General features: G+C 36.4%; 1 protein-coding gene and 2 long non-coding RNA genes across 4 annotated transcripts; 1 reads left to right on the top strand and 2 right to left on the bottom strand.

The window, feature by feature from the left end:
• Positions 1-3799: 3799 nt before the first annotated feature.
• On the top strand, positions 3800-14119 carry tspan34b (tetraspanin 34b). The gene is made up of 8 exons (XM_008415334.3): positions 3800-4051; positions 8694-8768; positions 10273-10488; positions 12350-12424; positions 12515-12622; positions 12711-12842; positions 12945-13037; positions 13654-14119. Exons 2-8 carry the CDS (start codon positions 8712-8714, stop codon positions 13711-13713), a joined length of 741 nt encoding a protein of 246 aa, XP_008413556.1. The 5' UTR covers positions 3800-4051; positions 8694-8711; the 3' UTR covers positions 13714-14119.
• A 1675-nt stretch (positions 14120-15794) lies between these two features.
• LOC145552438 (uncharacterized) lies at positions 15795-16463 on the bottom strand. The gene is made up of 3 exons (XR_014088490.1): positions 16272-16463; positions 15998-16168; positions 15795-15889 (listed from the first exon to the last, which is right to left on the bottom strand). It is a non-coding gene; the product is annotated as an uncharacterized LOC145552438 (long non-coding RNA).
• A 6657-nt stretch (positions 16464-23120) lies between these two features.
• LOC103468325 (uncharacterized) lies at positions 23121-26094 on the bottom strand. 2 transcript variants are annotated; one of them, XR_014088487.1, is made up of 7 exons: positions 25961-26094; positions 25826-25867; positions 25688-25730; positions 24383-24466; positions 24178-24273; positions 23795-23926; positions 23121-23671 (listed from the first exon to the last, which is right to left on the bottom strand). It is a non-coding gene; the product is annotated as an uncharacterized LOC103468325 (long non-coding RNA). The 2 variants fall into 2 exon arrangements; XR_014088488.1 differs by lacking the exon at positions 24178-24273.
• Between the last annotated feature and the right edge of the window lie 605 nt (positions 26095-26699).

Raw genomic sequence — 26699 nt, 5'->3', positions numbered from 1 at the left:
CTTTCTAAATACCCCATAAACTGAGAGAAGTGTGAAAACAGAAGTGATGGGCCAGCTGTACCTCCCACTGAAGGAGTGATTATTCTTTAGTTAGTAATGCGCTCCAGGTATCTATTGATTGTGTTTGACTTCATCACATCACGAGGAAATATGGACGTAAAACTTAAGGTAAATTTTTTGCTTTTTTTTTTTTTTTTTTTTTTTTACAAATGAACTGTTCCACTTAGTTTAATGGTCATGTTTATGGAGTTCAATGGCATTTGTGAGTTGGAAAAGTTAAAATATAACACAGTAACTACAGGATGATTAGGTCAAAGTCCAGGAGGCTAAAGTTGTGTAAAAGTCTGATTCTCACCAAGTCAAACCGGATGGGTCACTTCAAATCATGAAACCAGATATCTGCCTACACTGTAGGAAAAACACACAACACAACCCCGCCCTCATTGTCTACCATTACATCTTTGTAACCCACGCAAAATCAACAGATTTAGGATGAACAAAAGTTAGTAAATGACTGAATCTGTTACGTCCTTCAAATTTAGACATTTGCACATAGCTGTGACTTTAAGCAACTTGGGAGTAGTCTAGATGATGCCAGGCCTATATAAGGTTCTAAAAGGTTAGCTCTACACCTGATCTGTTTAAGTCAGCACATCTAACACACTGCTTCCTGGTGTGACATCATGGGACAAACAAAATCTGAAGAAATGAGACAAAACATCAGGAAGAGCCACGGACCTCCATACACCCGGGTCATATACACATTTTACTTTCATCAGTACAAACAGTAACATCAAAGTACAAAAACCAAGAGGTATCCAGTGATCAAACTGTTCCAAGAAATAGACAGGTTCTTTGTTCCAGACATGAACATGTTTTGTAAACTTGGAAAAAAAAGCAAAAGAGTGACACTGGAAGAGTTGAAGAAGTCATTAAAAATAGTAAAGAAAAAAAAAACAGATCACAGATAACAAAAATCTTAGTTTTTGCAAACATGTTCTATAGTCTGATGAATCTAGAGTTTAAGTGTTTGGTCATAATGACCGTTTGGAGAACATCATCCCAGAAACAGAACAGCAGAGGCAGTATCATCAAGTATCAGCCCGAGTTAAAGATTGGACACAAATGTTTTCCTCATGAATAGCAACAAATTGTCTCAAAGTCAATGTCTTTGTCACAAAACTTTAACCTCATCCTTCAAAAAGACCAACAGGCCCAGATGAACTCAGTTACAAGAGGAACGGACTAAAGATCCAGTAAAGTACTGGAGGATACCCAAAACAATTCTCTCTCTCTCTCTCTCTCTCTCTCTCTCTCTCTCTCTCTCTCTCTCTTTCTCTCTCTGTCTTTCTCTCTCTCTCTCTCTCTCTCTCTCTCTCTCTCTCTCTGTCTTTCTCTCTCTGTCTTTCTCTCTCTCTCTCTCTCTCTCTCTCTCTCTCTCTCTCTCTCTCTCTCTCTCACTATTTTGGCATTTTGCTAATTGAAATTCTGATGAAAATGGAAACCGTTCAGCCTGATTTAAAATTAGACCGTAAGCAAAAAAATAAATAAAAAGATAGGTCCATTTTTACAGTGTCTAAAAATATTTAACTTCAACTGAATGAGCAACTGTTTCCTGTTAAAGGTGTTACTTCCTTAAATACAAGTGTAAAACCTGTATACTTAGCACTTAATTGATGCGAAACACGCACAGCAAGAATAGATATACTGCATCAATATACAGAAAAAAAGGGTAAAAGATTGTCTTCCACTTAATGTCACTGCTGGAAGCCATGCGTCTGAATGGGCATAAATCTGTAATAAAAGAGCAGAGCGCTTTTCATGGTGTGGATAATACATCAAACAGAACTTTTTCCTGCCCTGAGGTACTACTAAACCTCCAAAACGTCATCAACATAAACAGTTTTCTTTCTTTCTTTCTTTCTTTTTTTTCTTTCTTTCTTTCCCTTCGCTGTGGAAAGACAAACCCATCCCAGTTTGTGTTGTTTGCCAATTTAACCTGTTTGACCACTTTCCTCCGTTCGGTTTTGGATATATAGAATGATGGTGTTGTATTTGATGCAGCACATGATGTTGAAGTCAAATTATTATATAGTTGTCTTTGTTTATATAGCAATTTTAATGGACTTTTCAGGATGAGTAAGTTTCAATTCTTATCCATGTAGTGGAACTCAATTCAAATTCCATTCAAATCAATCAGATTGTGATAGAAAAAAAAATCAAAAACATGGGAAAAAATCAATACCAGTGCTACTGTCAGGTTCAAATCAAATTATATTCCATCTGAATATAATCCATCCATCCATTTTCTTTCACCCTTGTCCCTCATTGGGGTCGGGAGAGTTGCTGGTGCCCATCTTCAGCTAACGTTCCGGGCGAGAGGTGGGGTCACCCTGGACAGGTCGCCAGTCTGTCGCAGGGCAACACAGAGTCACACAGGACACACATCCATGCACACACACACTCACACCTAGGGGCAATTTGGAAAGGCCAATTAACCTGACAGTCATGTTTTTGGACTGTGGGAGGAAACCGGAGTACCCGGAGAAAACCCACGCATGCACAGGGAGAACATGCAAACTCCATGCAGAAAGACCGGGGCCGGGAATCGAACCCAGAACCTTCGTGCTGCAAGGCAACAGCTCTACCAACTGCCCCACTGTGCAGCCTCTGAATATAATCAAATTATTTAAAGTTGGTAGGAAGTTGTTTCAGGAAGTCGAGCTGATTGCATAAAGCCATTGTTTTCACTGTGATCTCATATGCTGAATAAGAATTTGATCGAAGTGGAAAGCAGGCATGATCATTTGTCATATCAATTATCATTTATCAAGATACATTTCTTGTTGTGATAAGACTTCTCATGAATCATTGACACGACAAATTCTAATTGACAATTAAAAAAAAACTGTCCGCGCTGTCAGGATTGTTAATTTTACTATTTTCTCTACCATTTGTTCAATGAGGATATCATATCAAATACCAATAAATTTGAAAATGTGTGATACAAATCACACTTCTTCCTCTTCGCCCAACCTTAGTAGAACTTAACTTATTTTCTATAAAAAGAAACTTCTGGCAGAACCAGGACAGAAGTCTAGGGATTGAAGGGAAACCCATAAAGGCTACACTGAACCAGGGGTACTTTTTATGAAAGAGAACAACAAGGAGAGAACAAAGGTTATGGCAGCGGCCAATCCTCTAGGAGGTTCATCCCAGAGGCGCCGGACCAGGGGAACTTACTATGGGAAAGAAAATAACCCTTCCCTTCACATTCCCAACCAATTCAACAGCAGTAATAGCAGTTGGTTTTGCTATTTTTGAGAGAGCTGAACAAAAAAAGATCAAAAGAGACGGAGGACAGTGGGTACATTCAATAGTAATAAAAAAACCACAGACAACCTGCTATCCAATACTCCATCATGACACCATTACTTCAACAACTGTTCGAACACGAACATTCCTCTTTTCTTTTCGTTGTGCATTTAAAATCTACCGGTCTGGTCTAATAGACAACATGTCTAATATTTCCTGAAACTTCGGTCTGAAACTAAAGCTGTGTTTCATGGAGCCCACTGGAAAGCAGACAGATATGTTTTCATCGTTTGCATGCCCTTTGGTCATTTGCATGCCCGCTATAGGTTGTGTGGCGGCACACAGGTGAGTTTTACCTTCCTCCTTCTTTCCTTCCCTCCCTGTGGAATTAAAAGCGGCCAGCTCCATGGTGATGTGTTATTACTCAGCTGCTTTGGTCACACCCACTCCACCCACCCTCCCCTTCTTAGTAGCTGTAACCAGTCAGTAGCCTCAAAATAACATGATACTGCTTAGAAAGTACTCCAGAGGCTCTTTTGTGCGCAACAGAGTGACAAAGGCAGAGGGAAACTAAAGAGACAGTGAACATATTCTGGGTCATTTATTGAAGACAGAGCGATCTTGTGTTCCTGTGACCTCACTGTGTTCTCCCACAGCAACAGCCAACCAGCCTCAGTAGTGAAGGTAGAGACTGAAGCAAACCACAGAGCTTCTCACCGGACGTCTACTTCAGCAGGTGAGTCTCTCAGCGACCCAACTTTGCGACTTTAGGCTTGTGGAAGGAAGGGGTTCATGCGATTGGTGTTTTTACAGTCTTGGTATCTGAAGCGGCATGGTGAGGGATCCATCCAACAATGATCCTTTGTCTCCAGGAACCTGCTTGCCTCTGAATGAAGCCCTTTGAGATTTATCCATCTTTGTTTTTGATGGAAGTAGGAGACAGTTCGGTTTTCCCGACGCCAGACGAGCAATCGCAAAACTGTGCTTTATTCTTGGTACATTGTTTAATGGTGTATCAAACAAGCACCTGCATTTTTGCATCTCTAATCTGTTTTTTTTTTTCTGCTTGTGGGTCATTTTCCAGACATTGCCGAGGCGATGGGACTTCCGTGAGACTTTAACTTGTTAATACATCACTTAGCTGATTCCTTGGTGTCAGAGTTCAAGTGCTGACCACAGGGAAGCAGGAAAGGTTTCTGAGCAGGAAAAACATTGCTGGAGTTTCGGGGGCTGTCCAGGTAACAGCTGGTTACATTTTGTACACCCCCCGACCGGTGAACGTATGATTAACTCAAGGCTTTCCGCTGAGAGACCAAACAATAAACTCCACATTTTGTAGGAAAGGCACATAAACAACAATCTAGGTGATAAGAGGTCACGGGGGATTGTTGTTCTTAAAAAGAAGCTTGTTACTGTAGACAATAGGGATCTGCCCTGTCATTGTCTTTGGGAATACAATTTATCTGTTATGTTGCGCCACACAAAGAGCACTGTTTCCCCGTCTTGGAGGTCCAAAGACATGAAAGCTTTCAGAGGAGAAAATCTTAAAGTGACTCTGGACGAGTAGTTGGTGTGAGATGGAAGGCTAGTGTTTCTATGTATGCTGATGACAAAGTGCTTAAGTGTTTCTGAGTTACCATGAAATATTTTAACACTGAAAAATGTAGATACATAAGAAATACGCATATGAAGCTTCTCTCAGTGCCGTATTTGTTTTATGCTGATATAATTTTTGGATCAGTTTACATCCCCATTTGGTACTCGCTTCCTATTTCCTACTTTTATTTTATACCTGTAAAATAAATGTTTAATACTCTTGATCAGTAGCCATTATATATTAGTTGGGGTGATTTTTCCTTTCACCTCCTTTTCATTTCATACTTCAGTTTTGTTTGCTTTGAATGTAATTTTTTCCATACACAAATCTAAAACTTCATCTATTTACATTTGTTTTCTGACAATGTGTCAGTTTCTACCCATCAGTGGGACGTTTGGACCCTGCTTTGATAACCAATTAAAGTTTTTTTTTTCAATACAATACTAATAGTATCCAGTGATAAATGTAATTTTAGGACTAAAAATAACATCTTCCAAACCGAAGTTCCTAAGAAATAGTCAACTGGGCGAAACGGAGTTTAAACTGAATTGTGTTGTAATGCAAAGTTTAAACTGAGTTTATTTTATGACTACTTATTGTCATGTTTGATAAAATTACCTAACTACACACAAAAACAAGCTGCTGTGCTATGGTCTAAGTGTATGAGTCAGCTTGGTTACGCTTGGTAATGAAATAAGAGTATGAATTGGTGAAGGGTCAAACTGACCTTTAACCCTTTTCAAACGGACACAATTTAAAAATGCAGAAGTACATAAATATGAGCAAACATACATGCTTCCTGCTTCCATTTTATGCCATTACAAAATGGTATAAAATGGCTGATCGTCATCGGTGACCTCCTGGTCGCCATCGGCTTCCTGGGCTGCCGTGGGGCCGTCAGGGAGTTTAATTAAATCTGTTTAATTAAACTCCATTTCAATCCTGGTGATTCTTATCTCTGTATCAGTCGACCAGTGGTAGAGAAAGTACTCAAAAAATTTACTTAAGGTAAAAGTACAAATACACAGACAAAAATGTACTCACGTAAAATTAAAAGTACCACATTAACATTTTATTTAAGTAAAAGTAAAAAAGTACTGGCTTTTAAATATACTTAAGTATTAAAAGTAAAAGTACTTGCTGAATACATTACCTAATCGATAATATCATTAAGTACACCGATCGTATTTAATTTTAATACATTAGAAATGTGCCATTTTAATGAACAATATCACAGATAAGCATGTTTTTATTGTGTTTACTCTGTAACATAGAAGTAGGCTTAGATATGTGATTCTATGCATCATAATTTCAAGGATGGAAACATCTGGTCTCCTGTCCTAACATAGCATGAACTTCACTTTTTTTGCCACTAGTGGCATTTATTTTGAAAGAAATCCAACTGAAAGGGTGGGCAGTGGAGGACATGGAAGCAAGGAGCCACATAGCAGAGTTGTAGTCTAGACTACCGAACCCGAGACCAAATCAAGACCAAGACCAGCACCCCGCGCTACATGACACAATAAAATTAAGTGCACCTATCAAAATTGCTTCTCAAATTGATCTGAAAGATCCACATTCCCATAAAACACCTAGATATTAAATACTTAGAGCTGAAATAAATGTAACCAGTATCAATTAAAACTCTTCTTCATTCTGTTTTGCTTTCATCTCTGTGCCACAATCCGCAGAGGTCTCCTGCTATCCCTAGAAATATAAAGCCCTGGGCGGTTGACCATATTGCCGATGTCAGAAACCACAACTGTCTGCACCATTAAATTGCACCATTAAACATAGCAATTAACAGTAAGCAACGCTCAACTATGAACACTGTCCAAGGCGCAATAAGCAAGAAGTAACCAAGCAGGAGGAGCACCGTGACTGTTTTCATCCTCCCTCCTGCTGCAACGTCTGCCACCATGATAGGTGACGAAAACAACGAGCAATGAGCATGCTCTGTGTTCTTACGCTGTTGTTTTATTTATTCGCCAATAAAATATATATATATATATATATATATTTTCTTTTTTAATGAAACAAAATAATAGCTACTGCAGTGTACGCAGAGCATTACAAGAACAAAGAACGGCTCTCAGTGAGGCTTCAGTCCTATAGGAGTTGGTAAAGATTTGTCCAGAAGAATTGGATCGTTCCTGAATGTCATATCACTATATTGCACTTTGGTCACAGCGTTGTCCCATATATGAGACACCTCAGTCAACACCTCCACACAATAATTCAGCGCATGAGTGACAACTTTTTTTCATCTCAGATGTAACACGTGTCTCAATACAGCTAGCCTTGCTAGCATCACGTCCACGGAGCTTACCTTTCTTTAAGTTTTCCTTCCAAGTGACGCTAAAAGTCTGTGAAAGTGAAGCGCTGCTGATTTTACATGTCACCATATCTATCATTTATGCAACGCTATTATATTACTGACGATTAGACAGACATCTTCTCCCGCTCAGAGGAAACCACTGCGCATGTCTGGAGCTCCGTGTGCGAGTAAAGGTGGAGGTGATGGGTGACAACAGACACATAAGTCACGTTATTGCTTGGATTTTACGGCGCCACGTTAAGTTCCTGAACTTCACATTTTAACGGAAAAAAAGCTCAATGCGACTTGGATGTAACGAGTAACGCGACAGTTTTGTAGAAATGTAGTGAAGTGGAAAGTACAGATACTTACTGTAAAATGTAGTGGAGTAAAAGTAGAAAGTATCCATTATTAAATCTATATAAGTAAAGTACAGATACACAAAAAATGTACTTAAGTACACTAACGAAGTACTTGTACTTTGTTACTTCCCACCACTGCAGTCGACTCCTTTGAATGTTGAGAGATTTTCCACTTCTGATTAAAGAAAATCAGAAATGAGTGACCTCCTGCCTTTAGATCATATTTATCATCCATAACCACAACTCTCCCCAATGCCTACTGTGGATTCCTAACAATGGACAACTGGAAAATGATGAATCAATGATTAAAATTACTTTTAATTTTAATAATTTTAATCAATGATTAAAATTACTTTTAATTTTAATCATTTTAATCAATGATTAAAGCTACTTTGAATCATTGATTCATCAGCTGCTTTTGTAACTGATGATCCAGTATATATATATATATATATATATATATATATATATATATATATATATATATATATATATATATATAAAATGTAATCAGGTTATTAATAGAACATCTGGTTGTATGATTATTAGGAAAAGGTTGTTATTTCTAACTTAACTGACTGATAAAGATCAAATCTTAAATCACTATAAATAGGATGGTGTTACAAACATTTTCCATAATACTGACTAAAATATCCCTATAAAAATAAAATATCTTTCTTCTGAAGGATCTTGTAAAAAAATGTGAGCAAAACAGAGAAGCATACTTCCTGTATCGTCATCCTTCCTCTCCCACACGTTCAAGGAAGAGTAATAAACGCTATATAAAGGACTAAAGTTCTTTAAATGGTTATGAAACTCACAAAAAAGGTATAAAAAGCAGAGTTACGACATATTTTCCTTATTCCTGTCCTGTTTCTCTCACCTAACAGCAGAAAGGGCCTCTCCCAAAGGCTAAAGTGTTCAACAATGTAGCACATTTTATCTCAAAATGTTCAACAATGTAGCATAGCGATGAGATGATTCATACTCAAATGCAAGTATTCTGTCGTCATGATGACAAGACGTATGATGAAAATACTGACAAATCTAAGAATAAAACTTTGACTAATGTCAAAATATCTCTTTTTTTTTGCCTTTATAGAAATCATCAGCTGGAAAAATGGGGTGTTTTGGATTCCTCAAAGGCATGATGATTGCTTTTAATGGCATCATCTTCGTAAGTAGCTTCGACTTTTTGTACTAAAACTTAGCTTTTAATTTCACAGGAACATCTGTGTGTGTGTGTGTGCATTTATTTGTAATAACTGTTTGTAACAACTTTTGTAACAACTTGATAATAACCATTTTCCTGACACATACTACATTGTGGGGACCCACTGCTGCTAGTGGGGACTGAAGCCTGGTCCCCACAAGGGGAAACGCTGTTTTTGGGTCAGGGGTTAGATTTAGGACTGAGGTGTGAATTGAGTTTTGGTTAGGGTTAGGATAAAGGTAAGGTCAGGCTGTAGAAATGAATGGAAAGTCCCCACAAAGATAGTCATGAAAATGTGTGTATGTGTGTGTATGTGAGGCCTCCATGTAGTGTCACACAATGCCGCAGTCAAAACTATTCGTTACAAAAAATTCACACAAATATAGAGAGAGGACGTATGAATATGACACATTCATCAATACCTCCTTGTGAAAGACACCCAGGAGGATTTGAATAGGACGTTACAGTGTCTGAATGGGTTAGTGAGTTTTAACCAAATATTTAACTTGAGTCAGCCAGATGCAGAGTCTGCAGTCCGAATCCTCTCAGGTTTCCAGGAAGTTAAAGGAGCACCGTGCAGCAAATACTGACATCTGGTGGCCATGATGAAGAATGCATGGATCCCAAATTCTATCCATTAAAATTGTCGTCTAAAACTGGATCTGTGAGGAAAATGACACAAAGTAGAAAAAATAGTGATGTCACAGAAAACTTTAATTTTTAATCAAAATATTATTTCTGTGGAAAAAAAGGAATTTATGTCTTAATTTATGTCTTGACTTTTCTCTTTGTTCATTTAGCAATATGCTTTCAACAAATTAGAATATCATTGAGAATCCCATTTATTTTGGGAACTTTATCACAAATGAAAAAACATTACAAAGTTTTCAAACATCCATCTGTGTGTAACTACACACTTTTGAAAACATTTATTCCTCTTAAATCTGATAATTTTCCACTTAGAGCTAATAAAAACATGACGTTTAAAATTAGAATATTATACCAGACCTATAAAAAGTATTTTTAATAACCATAGAAGGGGACTAAATGAAAAGTATGTTTAATATCTGACAAAGGTTGTTATTTTCTAGAGAGACTTTGATCTGTTACACGAGACGTATTTTCTGATTTAATTAATTTGACTGTGTATAACTTTGATCTTATAGTTCAACCAGAATGATTTTCAAAGAACTTAAAGAGTTAAATCTAAGCTTCTAAGGCTAAAGATGCAGATAACTGGTGCTAAAAATTAGTCAACCTTACGGTTGTGGTGTCATTTCATTATAATCCCACTGAGAAACTTAAATTCCCCTCATGTTTTTACAGCCAAAGTGAATTGACACAGTTGGCATTCAGTAGTGTTCCAGTATTCAAGTAATTTTGCATCAGTTTTTTTTTGTTTGTTTTGCCCTTGTTATCCCAGGCGGTGTAAGTTCTCCTCTAAAACTCCGTCTTCTCTCCCGTTCAGCTGGCCGGGGTCGCCATCCTGGGCGTGGGAATCTGGGTGAAAGTAGACAGTGGCTCCATCTTCAGCTTCCTCGGGAAAATCAATGACATTCCTCCGGAAATCCATCAGGTGCTCAATGTGGGATACCTGCTGATTGCCATCGGTGGCCTGCTGGTTGTCATCGGCTTCCTGGGCTGCTGTGGAGCCATAAGGGAGAGCAAGTGCATGCTGCTGCTGGTAGGCGTTTGTCACATTTCACCATTTCAGAAATAGTGAAATTTCAAAAGTCAAAAGATCAAAAGTCCCATTTGTCAAAAAAAAGTGCAATGAAATAAACTGGTACATCCTCAGAAAGTAATTATTCCAGCAGTGCAATTTAAAAAGTGACACATTTTGTGTTTGTCTTTCTGATATTGGCGAATCAGCTAACAATAATCCGAAGTTCTACTTCCTTAAATATCTTTATTTCACTTTACACAACTAAAAAGTGGATTATTTTTATAGAAAAGTTATATTATGGTCAACACAATTATGACTAACATAGGTAACGTCACAGCTGTCCAGCAGACAGCCACTGATAGCCTCCACAAGAACAGCAAGACAGAAAAGGTCAGTCCTAATGAAGCTTGCTTCTCACACAATACTTTGTCTAACAACAATAACAATGGAAGGTTTAGTGGAAGGAAAAAGTGCAGTCAAAAAGTGTTCAAACCACAAAAATAAACACAGTTTTGCCTAGGAGTGATTCAAACTCTTTTTTTTAAATAAAATTCATCATGAAGTTTACCTCATGATGCCTCAGCTACATTTTGCTGCTCATTTCTGACTCTCACAGTCTAATAAAGAACAATAATTAATAGTTATCTTATGCTAAACTGGGAAAAGTTGTACTCTCCTTATGTAGAGGGTGAAATGAAATCAAATTACAAATACCTGCTTACCCAGGCCCATCACTGGGACAGGTCAATAGGTCAACCCAGGGCAACACAGACGGACATTGGACATGCAAACACACACACATTTCTAAGGGTAATTAAGAGAGACAAATAAATTTGGCATGTATGTTTTTGGAAGCAAAGAGACTTGGATAGACACTCCAAAAAGAAAGTCTCAAGGTCAAGATTCGACCTTCTGGCTACAAGGCATCAGTGCTAACCGCTACTCCACTTTATGGTGTAATATGCATTTTGTTGGCCTGTTGTTACTGAATTACGCTACAACTTTCATAAACTTTAGAGGAGAGATCTCCTTCACAAGATATTTCCTTGTCTGATTTATTTTATGTGGTGGACAGCTATGTACAATAGCCACTTGTTTCCAGTAGATGGCGACATAATGGCATGCATAAGTTTAAAACTAGTTCTAGTTCTGAAACGGACATTAAGACACAAAGATGAAGCTCAGGGAAATAAGGCAAACACATAACATAGTACATTTAATAGATTGAGCTTTAGTTGAGTTGTACAACCAGAGTTGTAATGGATACAGAACATTCAGAAAAAGCTAGTCATCAATGCTGCTTAAGTTCTTGAAAACACCACCAAAATCCATCCTAATGCTAAGCTAAGCTAGTGTCAAGTTTACACGGTGGTTACTCAGGTCTTACCTTTCTAAAAAGGAATATTGAGCTCTGTTTGCTTTTTGGAGTCAAATTTTCTTCCCATCCAGAAATTAACATTTCATGTAGAAATCTCTGAGTTTAGTATCCAGCATGGCTACCACCACAAAGACGTAAGGGAAGTAGCAGGTACCAAGTATATGCTATATACAACAATTCAAATCTTATTGACGCATATTCATAATGAGGTCTTCCTCCAGTAGTGTTTAAACACATCAGATAGATGAGATGTTAATAGTGATTAGCATCACAACAATTAGCAAATCCTACAGTATTTTAGACTCGTAACTGGGAGAAACTCAACTTCAATGTTGTCATTCAAATATTTGAGGCAATTACAACCCAGTGTCGGCATTTTATTTCAAAAAGTTAATTTATCAACATAAAAATTTCTGTTCCAAGCAGGTTTTAATTTATAGGTATATATATTTTTTAATAAACTGCCATCATTTATACCTTTTAATCTGACCTTCTTTCCAGTTTTTCATGATAGTCTTGCTGGTTTTCATCGCTGAGGTTGCGGGAGTGGTGGTCATTCTGGTTTTCAGACCTCAGGTAAGTGACTGATGGAACTCAGACAAAGTGTCCTTCATAACAAGATAACGTGAACAGGAGGTAACATCTAATATTGTACGCTTTTGTTAGGCTGATGCCCTGTTTGGAAAGGTTGGAAAAGCAGCCGTTAAGAACATCCAGAAAGACTATGGCAGCAATACTGACATTACTGGACTGTGGAACACCACCATGGACGCGGTACACGAGACGTCTGAACCTACGATGAGTTCTCCTTCACAGCGTTTCCCCACAGCTCATCTGGTCTGCTCTCTCTCTCCCTCTGCAGTTAAAATGTTGTGGATTCTACAACTACACAGACTTTACGGATTCCCCGTATTATACGGCGCACATCAATTCCTATCCACCACACTGCTGCCCGGACAGCAGCCCATGTAATGGAACTGTGGCACTTGCAAAAGTAGGATTTTTGAGGCTAGGAGAAAATGTGATATTTAGTAATTTGGTTACTATTCATTAACATCTGCTGTAAATTAAAACTTCTGTGTTGTACTTTCAAAAGAACGCAGATGGGTGCTTCCCAAAGATCAAGATGCTGATTGATAAAAACACAGTGGTGATTGTCGGCGCTGGTCTCGGGATCGCTGCTCTGGAGGTAAGACCCCAACTTCCAAGTTATAGGGGGAAAAAAAACTATATATAGGCCATAACTTCACTATCATACAGCAGAATAGGGCCATGCTAATCAAAAATCAAAAAATAAATTACGAGAACAAAGTCATAGTATTGTAAGATTCTGACAATAAAGATATTATTAAGAGAACAAAGTCATACAAGAATAAATACTAGAATAAAGTTGTAATGACATGCAAATAGTCTTAATATTATGAGAATAAAGTTATAATTTTCTAACTTTATTCTCGCAAATCTTTTAAATATTTTTTTGTTAGCATGGTCCCTGGACAGTATTGTATCTGTTCAGAGTTCATTAAGTAATTTCATTATGTTAGTTGTATAAGGGCCATACTGAGAAAGAATAACTATAAAATTACGAGAATAAATTCATAATATTACCAGAACAGGGTCGTGATTCTGCAACTTTATTCTCGTACTATTTCAGCTTTACTGTCGTACGACTTTATCCGCAAAACCTGATGACTTTATTCTCATAATTTAATTAATTAATTTATTTTTATTTTCTTAGCTTGACCATAATTCTCCGTTGTGTCTCTTCAGCGTTCATGAACTCATATTATGTCCGCTCTCCTCAGATCTGTGCCATGATCGTCTCCATGACGCTGTACTGCAGGATAAAATCCACCAGGGCCTAACGAAGAGCAGGAAGTTCTTCCTCTTCCTGCCTCATCGGGGAAAACACCTGCTGCAGCTTCAGGTCTTGTGCAATCGAGGACAACTGAATGATATTTTTTGCTACATCTCGATTTATGAAGTAGATTTAATTAATGGATCTAAAATATTAATTTTCTGAGAAATCATCATAAAATCCCACTTTCCATTGTGTACATATGAAAGAGAGCTAAAGCATTAAACACGTATCCAGTTGTTGGGGAATTACATGATGCAGTTTCTGTAATAATGAAGCAAAAGCTGGTTGTTGTGCTTTAGAGGTGAATGATGTCTGAGAGCTTCTTGTATGATAAATGTAGTCCAGCAATAGTTGCTTGTTTGATGTAAATTGATTCATATTTGCAATAAAATCATATATTTACATGTAAAGGGCTCTGACTATTTTGCTGCCATGAAGTTATTGAATTTGTTTAAAGGGAAAGTATCATGTCAGAGCTGGTTAAAACTAAAAGTCCTGAAAGCAAAAAAAAAAAAAATCTAAATAAATCACAATCAACCTGTCCATTGTCTTTGAATGTAGTTCAGTAAATTTCAATTCCTTGACAAAAAATAAAAAGGTTTTTGAGTAAATCTTCCATAATCCATATATAGCATTTCCACAGAAAGGAACTGCTATATATGGATGAAGATGTCACATAATGTAACAGTTGTTATTGTCTGTTGTGAACAGAAAACAAATCTATTTTTTGAGAACGCTGAGTGCTCTAGTATGTTGAAAAGGCCTGCGAATATTTATTGGATTGAGTGAGCACTCCTGATTTCCTCAAAGATCTTCAATGTAGGAGATGTGAGTGAGAGCCATGGCAGCAGAAAGGTGAAGAGGTCAGATTTATCAGGTTTTTTTGTCACTTTTTTTTAAACTTTACTCTTTCACCGTCATGGGACAAACCGGGTCATCTCACTTTACTTTTGACAATGCTGTAATTTAATGCACAGCTAAAATAAAAAAAATAAATAAATACATTGATTATTGTCTACATTCCCAGTCGACATCAAGATTAATGTTTTTGAGTAAAAGAAATATTAAAGATAAGTATGAGAAAATTATTAGCGAATGAAAAGACGTGCATGTCTCTCTCTGGTGGTAGGTAATTGGACTACAACCAGCTATTAAGGGAAACAGAAGTAAAGTAAAATTTTTTCTCACCATTATATTCATTTTCTTACCTATTGATGATCAAACAGCAAGTTCTCTTCTGAATTTTTGTATGGTTTATGGACTTGTGCATTATTTTTCAGGAACCAGGAGCTTTTTCTGAGGACAAATTAATCACAGAGGAGAGAATTAAAGTTACACTGTCGTTTAAGTCTTGGACTTTATGCATCATGCCTGAATAAAAACAATTTTATTTTTAAATGATTCTGACATTTTTTTTATGTAACCTCAAGTGTCCAAAACACACAAAACTCCACACTGTAAATATTTAACCAAAATGGAAGCCAAAATGCAAACCCTGTTGGATATTTAAGTCTAGATTTTGATTTATTCCCATTCAAAACTCTGATCGGTGTCATTTCATTCTATTGCAGATTCACTGCTGTGTGTTTCTTTACAGTCACTCAGTGTTATATTCATATCAAAACAAAATAAAGGTAATTTTTAAATACGTTTAAGATGTGATACAGTTGATGAAATAGACTAGAATTATATGCAAATTTAAAAGAGAGCCGTTGTTCCTACTATTTTTTATGTTTGAAAAATTGAAAGTACAATGGGGCTGAAATATATAGTTTGCTCATCCAGCTTTCATGAAGTTTCTAAATGACACTTTAATTCAGATGATCTGGTTCAGTTTATATGTTCTGATTTTAGAATTAGACTATCACAAATTGTAATAAAAAATTATGTTAGATGCCTACATGGTGAAAAGTAGACGACCACTAAAGGTCGTGTGACGATTCTGATCATCAAAAATCCGTGCATTGGCCCACATACGCAGAAATACAACATCTCCAATTTCTAACAGCAGTGAGACGCCATTAGAAGCTTTCTGACCACCAGAAGGTAGAGACGTCCATGCTGTAAAGATTTTTTCTCTGTTCTTGATCAACACAGCAGATGTAGGATTAGTAGAACTTCCATGTCCATGTATGTGGACCTCAAAGTGATAGACTCCTCTTATGGTGCAGTGAACAGCCCTGTGAAGAATCATTATCAGAATTAGAAAATTTTTTCTAACTTTCTTTTCATAACAAATTTACCACATTTTAGTTATGATTGTAAATATAAGTAGTAAATTGCAGCACCTGTATCTGGGTTGTAGGCGTTCCCAATATTAGTAAAAACATTTCTGAAGACCAAAGTTATATCAGTGTTGTACGGTCCAGTTTCTCCATGATCCAGTGACGGCAACAAAGAGGCAGAGAAAGCCAGTTGTTTGATTGAGAGACAGACAGACAGACATGGGACATCAAAGGCTGTTATACAGAAAGGGAAAGTATTAAATACTGAAATTTTTGCCACAGTAAATGTTGTTTTAACAAGCCTACTGACTGATAAATCCAAATAATTCATATGTACCAAAATCTGCGAAGTAACTTTGTTCCGTTTTTATCCAAGAACTGATCAGATTTAATATCTAACCATGTTTTGTGCTGGAGTCATGACTACGGAAGCGCATTGCTATCACGCAGGAAAAAAAAAATTCGAGCGCTATCACGTTATAACGTGATACGTATCATGTTAAAACGTGATACATATCTTGTTAAAACGTGATATGTATCTTGTTAAAACGTGATACATATCTTGTTAAAACGTGATACGTATAATGTTAAAACGTGATACATATCTTGTTAAAACGTGATATGTATCTTGTTAAAACGTGATACATATCTTGTTAAAACGTGATATGTATCTTGTTAAAACGTGATACATATCTTGTTAAAACGTGATATGTATCTTGTTAAAACGTGATAGTTATCTTGTTAAAACGTGATATGTATCTTGTTAAAACGTGATATGTATCTTGTTAAAACGTGATAAGTATCTTGTTAAAACGTGATAATTCTATGTCCAGGAAGTGGCGGTATTATGCTAGGCTAGTACAGTGGCTGACATGAATTGGTCAGGTTTCCCTTCATGTTTGGTCTACACGGATATGGATGCTGTGGTTAAAACCATTAATAGCTACTCTTAGCAGGATCCTACACAGAACGGGGCTGCACAGAAGGAAACGTCAGTTTGGTTCTCTAGCTGTGGCGGCGTTCCTGACTGTCTGGATCGAAGCTGAAGTTGGCTTCCGTTTGTAGCTTCTGATTCGGGAAATGGCTAAAGAGCGATTAGAACGGAGGCTCAGATGTATTTGCTGAACATTTTCTGTAAAACATTTTTATTGAACAGTACAATAGGTGCATAACCGCAACGGCTGTTCGTAACCAAGCAACCAAAATAAACAGAAGGCTAGATAGTGGCAAAAGACAAAAAATTAGATCCTGTTAAGCATACTTCAAAATAAAAGACTTCCTCTCTCTTCCCTTTTGTCAAAATAAATAATTATTTTTCACATCACCTTTTTGTAATTATGTACAATCAAGTTACATTCAGTAAATAATAATAAGCATTTAAATTATACTTAACATATGACTGTAATTAAGTAACTCCGTCCATTTTCTTTACACCCTTGTATGTTAGTGGGCTCCGGAGGGGTGTTGGTGCCTATCTCCAGCTGACATTCTGGTCGAGAGACGAGGTACACCCTGGACAGGTTGCCAGTCTGTCGCAGGGCAACAAAGAGACACACACACACACACACACACACACACACACACACACACACACACACACACACACACACACACACACACACACACACACACACACACACACACCTAGGGACAATTTGGAGAGGCCAGTTAACCTGACAGTCATGTTTTTGGACTGTGGGAGGAAACCGGAGTACCCGGAGAAAACCCACGCATGCACAGGGAGAACATGCAAACTCCATACAGAAAGACCCGTGCCAGGAATCTAACCCAGAACCTTCTTGCTGCATGGCACCAGCTCTACCAACTACATCACTGTGCAGCCCTGTAATTAGGTAACTAATCATGGAATTAGATTTAACATGCAAGTGTTAAGAAATCACCTGATATGCTTTAAAAACAAACATACATACATCGACACTTCAAATCTGGAGTAGATTATTCTACGCCAATGGCAGAATATTTCAAACCTAGTTTGTGATTTGTGAAACCTTTATCTGAATTGTGAAACTTCAAACATGAGAGATTTAAAAACCTTTTTGTATCTGGAATGCATTATAAATGAACTATCACATTTACAATATTTGCTATTGTTGAGAAAAATTATTATTTTGAGTTTTTAACACAGTTTAAACCTTTTAGAACGAATTTCTTAAGTTTGAACAGGTTTGTGTTAGTGATTTAAAACCCGAAGAACTATTGCTGGGTTAAGCATTTAAAGTACAAAGGAGAATAGAGATCTGCAGGAGAGCTTCGGCTCAGACCCCTGGGGTCTTATCATTAAAGACAGCAGGTCATAAATTAACATATGCAGGAAGGTGGAGGACAGTATCACTTGAATTACTGTGAGAAAGGGAACTTTGGTCGGTTCACGTAACCAGGATGAGAAGTCTTCCAGAACTAACATCTGACATGGTGCAAAAACTGAATATAACATAAAATGTTTTATATCACTAACATTTAATTTGTAAGACATTTTTCTTAGTTATTAATAACATGTTTTGACTAAAAATTGTATCATCTTGTTTTAGAATTAATTTAGTCAATGATGAATGTATTTGAAATTGTATTATTTCTGACTATATTAGAATCAAATGAAAATGTTTTGTTTAGTATTAGAAAATACTTGGGTTTATGGTGAATGAATGTCTTAATTCTTATTTGTTTCTAATTCCTAATTTGAAACAGGAATTGTACTTCATTATTTTCTGTTGATATTATCTATTGCTTTTGGTTTGATATCAGGACTAAACTTTGGAGATGCTGAGTGCAGAAGAACAAATTGGGTTTTTGGAGAACTTTTCATTGAATTAAAATACAGTATTAAAGGTTTGTTCCTGGCAGAGCAGAAGAGAAACCAGAATTTCACAGCTACCTGTGAGGTTCCTTCATTTGTTTCTGTTTGCCCAGATGGCTTGTAGAGCCGGATAGCGTTAAGAAAATAAATTTAAAATAAGTTAGTTTTAGAATTTATCATGACTTGATTGAAATACCATAATTATAGTTTTAAAATTTATAACATATTCTGACCTATTGATCTATATTTTACTGTAGTTAAAGCAGATTGTTTGCCAAGATCTTCTGATCTGCTCTTTGTCTGTCTGGGAAACAATCAGTAGGAAGTTCTAGCTTTTCACACTGATCTGTGAAAGCCATAAACCACCATGAATTCAGAGAGTCTGCTTACACCTTATTTAACAAAAGGTGTTTGATCTTGTGAACAAATTGCAGGGACTTTTTCTAAATTTAAAAAGGCCAGAGATGTCTTCCAATTGGTCAAGTAGAGATACGCCTTATTTGAATACATTAAAGAGGAAAACACACCTACAGGTATAAAAGTTTGTGCACAAGGGAAACAATTTAGAAAAAAGCTGATTTATTTTACTTCTGCACCAGCTCTTTCTCCAAGGACGTCCTTGATATTTCTTTGTCTTCTTGTCTCAGGTAACAATGTTTGTATCTGTGTTTCTTCAGTTTCCTGTACTATCTTATATTTTCTTCTGATTGGATTAAATTCTGTAATTCTGTGACGTCAACACGCATTGTTGTGTTTTTGTCCCCGCACGTGACCACTCGAGAGAACCCGGGATCAAAAGGAAGAATCAGAGCCAGAGTTTTGCTAAATTTAATTGTAATATAAAAATTCTTCCTTAACGCTATTATTTTAGCTTTCTGTTTTCTTTCATTTTTTTGTCCTAGAGCACCTGCCTTTCTGTTTGGCTGTTGTGGCTTACAGGGATGCATTTTAACTTGAGAGGAAGTCTTTTATTTTGAAGAATGCTTAACAGGATCTAGTTTTGTCTTTTGCCACTATCTAGCCTTCTGTTGATTTCGGTTGCTTGGTTACGAACAGCCGTTGCCGTTGTTCAGCAAGTGTACTGTTAAAAAAAATAAATCTGAACAGAAAATGTTCAGCAAATACATCTGAGCCTCCGTTCTAATCGCTCTTTAGCCATTTCCCGAATCAGAAGCTACAAACGGAAGCCAACTTCAGCTTCGATCCAGACAGTCAGGAACGCCGCCACAGCTAGAGAACCGAATTGACGTTTCCTTCTGTGCAGCCCCGTTCTATTTAGGATCCTGCTAAGAGTACCATGCTATTAATGGTTTTAACCACAGTGCAAAGCAGCATCCGTATCCGTGTAGACCAAACATGAAGGGAAACCTGACCAATTCATGTTAGCCACTGTAAAAGCCTAGCATAATATCGCCACTTCCTGGACATAAAAGTATCACGTTTATACAAGATACGTATCACGTTTTAACAAGATACGTATCACGTTTTAACAAGATACGTATCACGTTTTAACAAGATAACTATCACGTTTTAACAAGATACATATCACGTTTTAACAAGATACATATCACGTTTTAACAAGATACTTATCACGTTTTAACAAGATACATATCACGTTTTAACAAGATAACTATCACGTTTTAACAAGATACATATCACGTTTTAACAAGATAACTATCACGTTTTAACAAGATAGTATCACGTTATAACGTGATATGTATCACGTTTTAACAAGATACGTATCACGTTATAACGTGATAGCACTCGAATTTTTTTTTTTTCCTGCGTGATAGCAATGCGCTTCCGTAACTTTTCGCCTCTATTTTCAGTAAGTTTTTTTTTAATTAACTCCTTTGTGACCAACTACCTTTGAAACACAAAAATAACGTTTATCTTTCTCTCTATTTGAACGGTTGCAACAACCATACAGGACACAAACTTTAGACATTTTGATGCTGGATCAACAGAAATAAATGGGCTGAATTTACTTCTGGCCCTCCATCTGTCACCTGAAACTCAGCAATAGTTATTAATCCTCTCTGCTAACTGTGTGTGTGTGTGTGTGTGTGTGTGTGTGTGTGTGTGTGTGTGTGTGTGTGTGTGTGTGTGTGTGAGACCCTAAGTTCACAAACCTTCTCCTTCTCTCTTCAGAGCCTCCACTTGGTTTTCAGCCTTGACTTTAACAGCAGCCAGTTCTGCTGCCTGAGCTGGAATGAGACGATTAAGTTTATCCAACATCATTTATTAAGTTTAACCAATTCAATATATTATAATCATCCAACTCAATTTGTTAATTTTTTAACAAATTTATTAAGTATGTTTAAGATAACAGATTTCAGTCAGTCTTACTGAAATCATTTAGTGTACTTCAAAAAATGGTAAATGGACTGAACTTATAGCACTTTTCCAGGCATTTTGACCACTCAAAGCACTTTACACTAGAGTCATATTCACCTATTTGCACCCTCAAATGCTCACACGTTTATACACCAATACACAAATCGGTTAAGTGCCTTGCCCAGGGGCACATCGACAGGCAGGAGGAAGCTTGAATCAAGCCTACAACCTTCCGATCACAAGACGACTACTCTACCCACAGAGCCACGGTCGCTAAGCTACGATCATCATCATGATGTCACATTGTTTTAACATGACTTAATGCATAATAATGGGATAAAACTAGATTTTCAAATCTATTGAAATAATCAATAGATTTTTTCTATTGATTATTGATGTCTATCCCTAGTTGACATCAAAAGATATATTTTTGTATTTTCGAAAGAAATAGATGAGTTTGAAATATGAGTGAAAATGATGGTTAAATGAAAATTAATATGCGATTTCAGCTAAATAAATAAATAAAAATAATTCTTTCTTCCAGAAGATGTCTTGGGCAAATAAATAAATATACTTTTGGTAAAACCTGACTTAGGCCTTGTTTTATGAAGGTTCTGCTGCTGAACAATTGAACTAAAACCAACTTTTAAGAGAATCATGATTTTTTTTTCTCCAATATTTCAGTTAATATTGATAATAGAACAGCAGGTTCTCATCTTAATTTCTCAGAAAAAGTTTTTAGGGCTTATGCTTTATTTTTCAGGACTCAGTCGACTTTCTCAGAAAATTTGAATCAGACAGAGGAGAGTTAAACTCACTCTCTCATTTAACTTTGGGACTTTATGCTAGAATAAAAACATTTTTTTTCTTAACCTGATTCTTCCCTTTTTTTTTTAAATATATATTTAATCTCAACTGTACAAAAGGTACTTATTAGTAGAAACGTGCTAATCGATCGGCCACCGATCATAATCGGCCGATTTCCGTGAAAAAGTGTATGATCGGTGAACACGGCCTCTTTTTGCCGATCACACAAACTGATCACCTGCATCTCATTTCGCAGCCTGCCTGTGCAGCTGGTGTCCTTTTTCCTTCACTCTGCGCAAACGCGCAGCAACAAATCCTAAGCGATGAGGAACTATAACGCACTGAGTGAATGGGGTAGTTTGCGTGTTGCGGCGGAAAATTGAAGCACGTCAAAATGCATCAACACGACAAATCTAATATATCATTAAAACAATGCCATACTTAACGGAGTTTGGCTACATCGAGGCTCACTGCTGTAAAAAGACATGGAGGATCAGATAATAGGTAAAGCAGCGCACAGCTACAAACACTCAACTGGATTAGCATGACGGTCAGAAAGCTGGTAGTGACTCTCACACCGAACCTCTGCTTAAAACTGCAGGATCCATCTTAAAAAATACATTTTACATATGTATTAAAACTTTCGCTGTCCTAACATGAGACAGATAATCTCTAAAAAATAATCGATCTCCTCCCTGTTCTGCATAATTACTCCGCTCAGTCAGAAACAGCCAATCAGAACTAGCAGTAATCAGCTAGCCGCCATGCTCTCAGGAAATTTTCATTCAGTAACTCAGGATTGTTTATTGTAATGGAACCTGCATTTGCCTTTGAAAGTTAAGTTTTATACTTGAATTGTTTTGGCAATGTTGAGGTTTTATTTTGACTTTTTGCATTATTTAGCCTCTTCAGAGCCTTCATATGTTATCAGTCTGTTAAAGAAAGTATTACTGATAGCAGTACAATTTGCACAATGTCTGTTTTGTTTAGTTTTCTTCTTGGAAAAAGTTATTAAAACAAGTTTTTGTCTAAATTAAGGTGAATTCATGGTTCCTTTTTCTACATAATGTAACTGGTAGTATTTATGATTAAAAAAGATAATTATGTGATTGGTATTGGTGATCGGCCCTCCTGGGTGATCGGAATCGGCAGGAAAAAACCTGACCGGCACATCTCTACTTATTAGTGTTTAAAAGTGTTTCAATAGAAAGTAAAGAAACAATGTGGTTACGACAGACAGTTTACTCATTAAGTTTTCATAAAGGTTGTAAACGACATTTTAATTCAGATGATCTTGTTCAGCTTTTATGTTCTGATTAGACTACAGCAAAAATCATAATTTTCTCCAATATAGACATGTTACTTATGGCTGCTGTAGAAACCAAACAGCAGGATGAACAAACCTGTGATCAACTTTATTTTACAAATGAATCATTTTCATAATTAAGTTTTTCAAGACAGAAGGGTTTTATCATGCTCACAAATCATGTTAGATGCCTACATGGTGAAAAGTAAATGACCACTAAAGGTAGTGTGACAATTTAAATCGTCATAAATACGTGCCTTTGCAAACATGCGCATAAATACAACATCTCCAATTTCTAATAGTAGTGAGACACTATTAGAAGCTTTCTGACCACCAGCAGGCTGAGACGACCGTGCTGTAAAGATTTCCTCTCCATCCTTGACCAACACAACAGCTGTAGGATTAGTAGAACCATGTCCATATATGTGGAACTCAAAGTGATAGACTCCTCTTACTGGTGCAGTGAACAGCCCTGTGAAGAATCATTAGCAGAATTACAAACATTTTTCTAACTTTACTTTCAGAACAAATTTACCACATTTTAGTTATGACTGTAAACATATAAAAGAAAAACATGAGTAGTAAATTGCAGCACCTGTTTCTGGGTTGTAGGCATTTCAAATATTAGTAACAACACGTTTGAAGATCAGATTTATTGGGGTGTTGAACAGTCCAGTGTGTCCATAACCCGATGCCAGGAAAGAGGCAGAGAAAGCCAGTTGTTTGGCTGAGAGACAGACATGGGACATCAAATGCACTTATAAAGGAAGGAAAAGTATTAAACATTGCAACATTTTCCACAATTCATATTGTTTAAACATCTCTACTGACTGATAAATCCAGTTAATTCACATGTACCTAAATGTGCTGTTCTTATCAGTCACTTTGATTCATTTCTCAGAACAGAATTGAAATTCTCAAAACTACTAGTTCAATCTTCACATTAATGTGTCTCTTCTGCACATCAGTTTCTCTCACCTTTGAGGAAGCTGCAAATGTTTTTATTCCTCCAAGGGACTTCTGCTTTTTTCTACATTTTCATTTGCTTTAGATGAACAATTCTGAAACTTGATTCTTAGTAGATGACAAAGAATAATGATAAAGATTTTCCCAACAGTATGATTGTCATGAAAATCACTAATATGGATGTTAATATTATCAGTTTCCTTCAGAGTTCACAAACCTTCTGCTTCTCTCTTCAGAGCCTCCACTTGGTTTCTAGTGATGTTGGCCTTGACTTTAACAGCAGCCCGTTCTGCTGTCTGAGCTGGAATGAAAAAGTGACCAAAGACTTGACATTAAATGAAACTTTATGCCTCTGCTTTGTTTTCTTGCTGATGTCTTCTCATGTCTAAAATGTATTGTATTAAGATGCAGTATAAAAATCTCTTCAAGTAAATATATTTGCAGTACATTTATTGTCTTTTATTATCTTTATGTAACAACAGTTATTAATGAGTATTGGTACAAGTGGCTTGACAATAATTGAATTTTTCCACATTTTGTCACATTCTAACCACAGATATGTTCCATAGTATTATATGGAATGTATTATTTATAAGACAGATCAACACAAAGTAACGTATCATTGTCAAGAAGAACATTATCAGTCATGGATTTTATATTTTTTCACAATATTAGTGTTATATGTATTTGTATTGATTTCTCCTAACTCTGATAGGCTTTAATAAACCCCAAAGCAGCTTGAGAAGATAAACAGTAAATAGAGTTAATCTGTGTGTAACATCAGCATCAATACATCTATTCTGTCAAGAGCTTAGAAGTTTGTTAGATGAGACCAAAATAAAACTTTTTAGGTTACATGTAAAATGTGATGTATGGTTAGAAACCATCTTTGTCCAGCTGAACACAATCCCACATCAGTGAAACATGGTGGTGGCAGTATCATCCTGTGGGTATTCTTTTTTCTAGGAGGAAATCGCTACCATCTGCCGACAGCGCGTATTGAATCATATTTTACAAAATGTAAACAGTTCACCTGAATATGTGAGAGCAGTTTCATGTTTTGCCACCAAACTTAACAACTGTTTAATAATAAAGAATAGAGTGGAGAGAAAATTAAAACGAGTCCAACAAGTCAAAAGGAAATTGTGAATAAAAGAGTGAAGGTCATGTAGCCAGTCTGGTAGAATTTTGGATATTTAAAACAAAATCAAAAATAATAAAAATCTTGAATCAATGTTTTTCTAGTTCACACTGAAGTGTTAGTTTGTGTTTGATCATCAAGTAAAGCCTAAAAAATAACAATAAAGTTTGTGGCTGTAATATAACAAAATATGTAAAAGTTCAGGGAGTGTAAACACACTGTAAAAATAATGAGAATAATTTCTGTAAAATGCCGACAGCTGTGGTTGAAAACAATTTAGCACAGTAGATATGGCTGTAGTGTAAATTCTACAGATTTGTTTTACAGTGTACTTCTGCAAAGCACTGTATAAAACATACCTACTAAAAATAAACTACATACCTTGGATTCTGTTGTTTCTGTTCTTTAAACTGAGTTTCTTGTACTAAAGAAATGAAAACACAAACAATGTTTTAGTTGATTCAGTCATATATTCAAAATAATCTTTATTTAGAACTTTTGCTCTAATAACATCAGTACCTTGGTACCGTTGGTTCAGGGATTACAGCTCAGTCGTCTTCACTGGTAATGATAAAAAATTCAAACTCTGAACTGTAATGATCATTTGATCAATAATGATCAGTTGATTCAAACACTGTAACTCTGTAAACATACCTTCATTGTCTCTCTGTAGGTGCTGCACCTCCACCTTCAGTGCTGCCACCCAGGCGCTCATCTCTCTCAGAACAGCATTGATGTCCTGTGTGCAGGTCTGATGCTCAGTCAGAGGCTCTGCTTCTCCCACTTGGTCCTCTCTTTGCCTTACATGTGACAGAATGTCATTGTCAGACTGAACTTGCAGCTCAGCTGTAGAGACAGAGCAGACTAGCAGCAGCAACGGAAGAAACATTTTCATTTCCATCCTCAGTGTCTCTGGAGGTCCACTCTGCTGTTTGAGACTTAAATAGGAGCCCAGCCTTTTTATTGCTGACTAGGTATTGTCATAGTCTTATCAGAAATGAGATGATAAGACTTGTTATTTTCGCCTTGACCAATAAAAATGGCAATCTAGAATCACACAGAATGTTACATTCATTTGTTGCAGGAATGTGATTCTGAATGTTTATTTGAAAGTTTAGAAACAACTACTTAAAGTTGAAAGGTTTTAAATTCTTATTTCAACTTCCATGAAAAATAAATATTAAATCTAATAATTCATAGGAAGAAGAACAAAAACATAAAAGGTCAGCATTGATAAATAATTATAGGTCTTACTAAATTAACATGTAGATAGAAAATATTTTAATTTTAGTGTCAGTAAATTAAGATAAATGGTTTAAATGAGATTTTAGTGAAAAGACAATGATAAAAGGTATAAAAGGTTAGAATCAGGTCATTTATCATAAGTTGTTCA

The sequence above is a fragment of the Poecilia reticulata genome, chromosome 8 (genome assembly GCF_904066995.2).
Source record: "Poecilia reticulata chromosome 8, P_reticulata-male-v2, whole genome shotgun sequence".
Classification (NCBI taxonomy): domain Eukaryota; kingdom Metazoa; phylum Chordata; class Actinopteri; order Cyprinodontiformes; family Poeciliidae; genus Poecilia; species Poecilia reticulata.
This window is presented reverse-complemented; position numbering and strand designations above follow the sequence as displayed.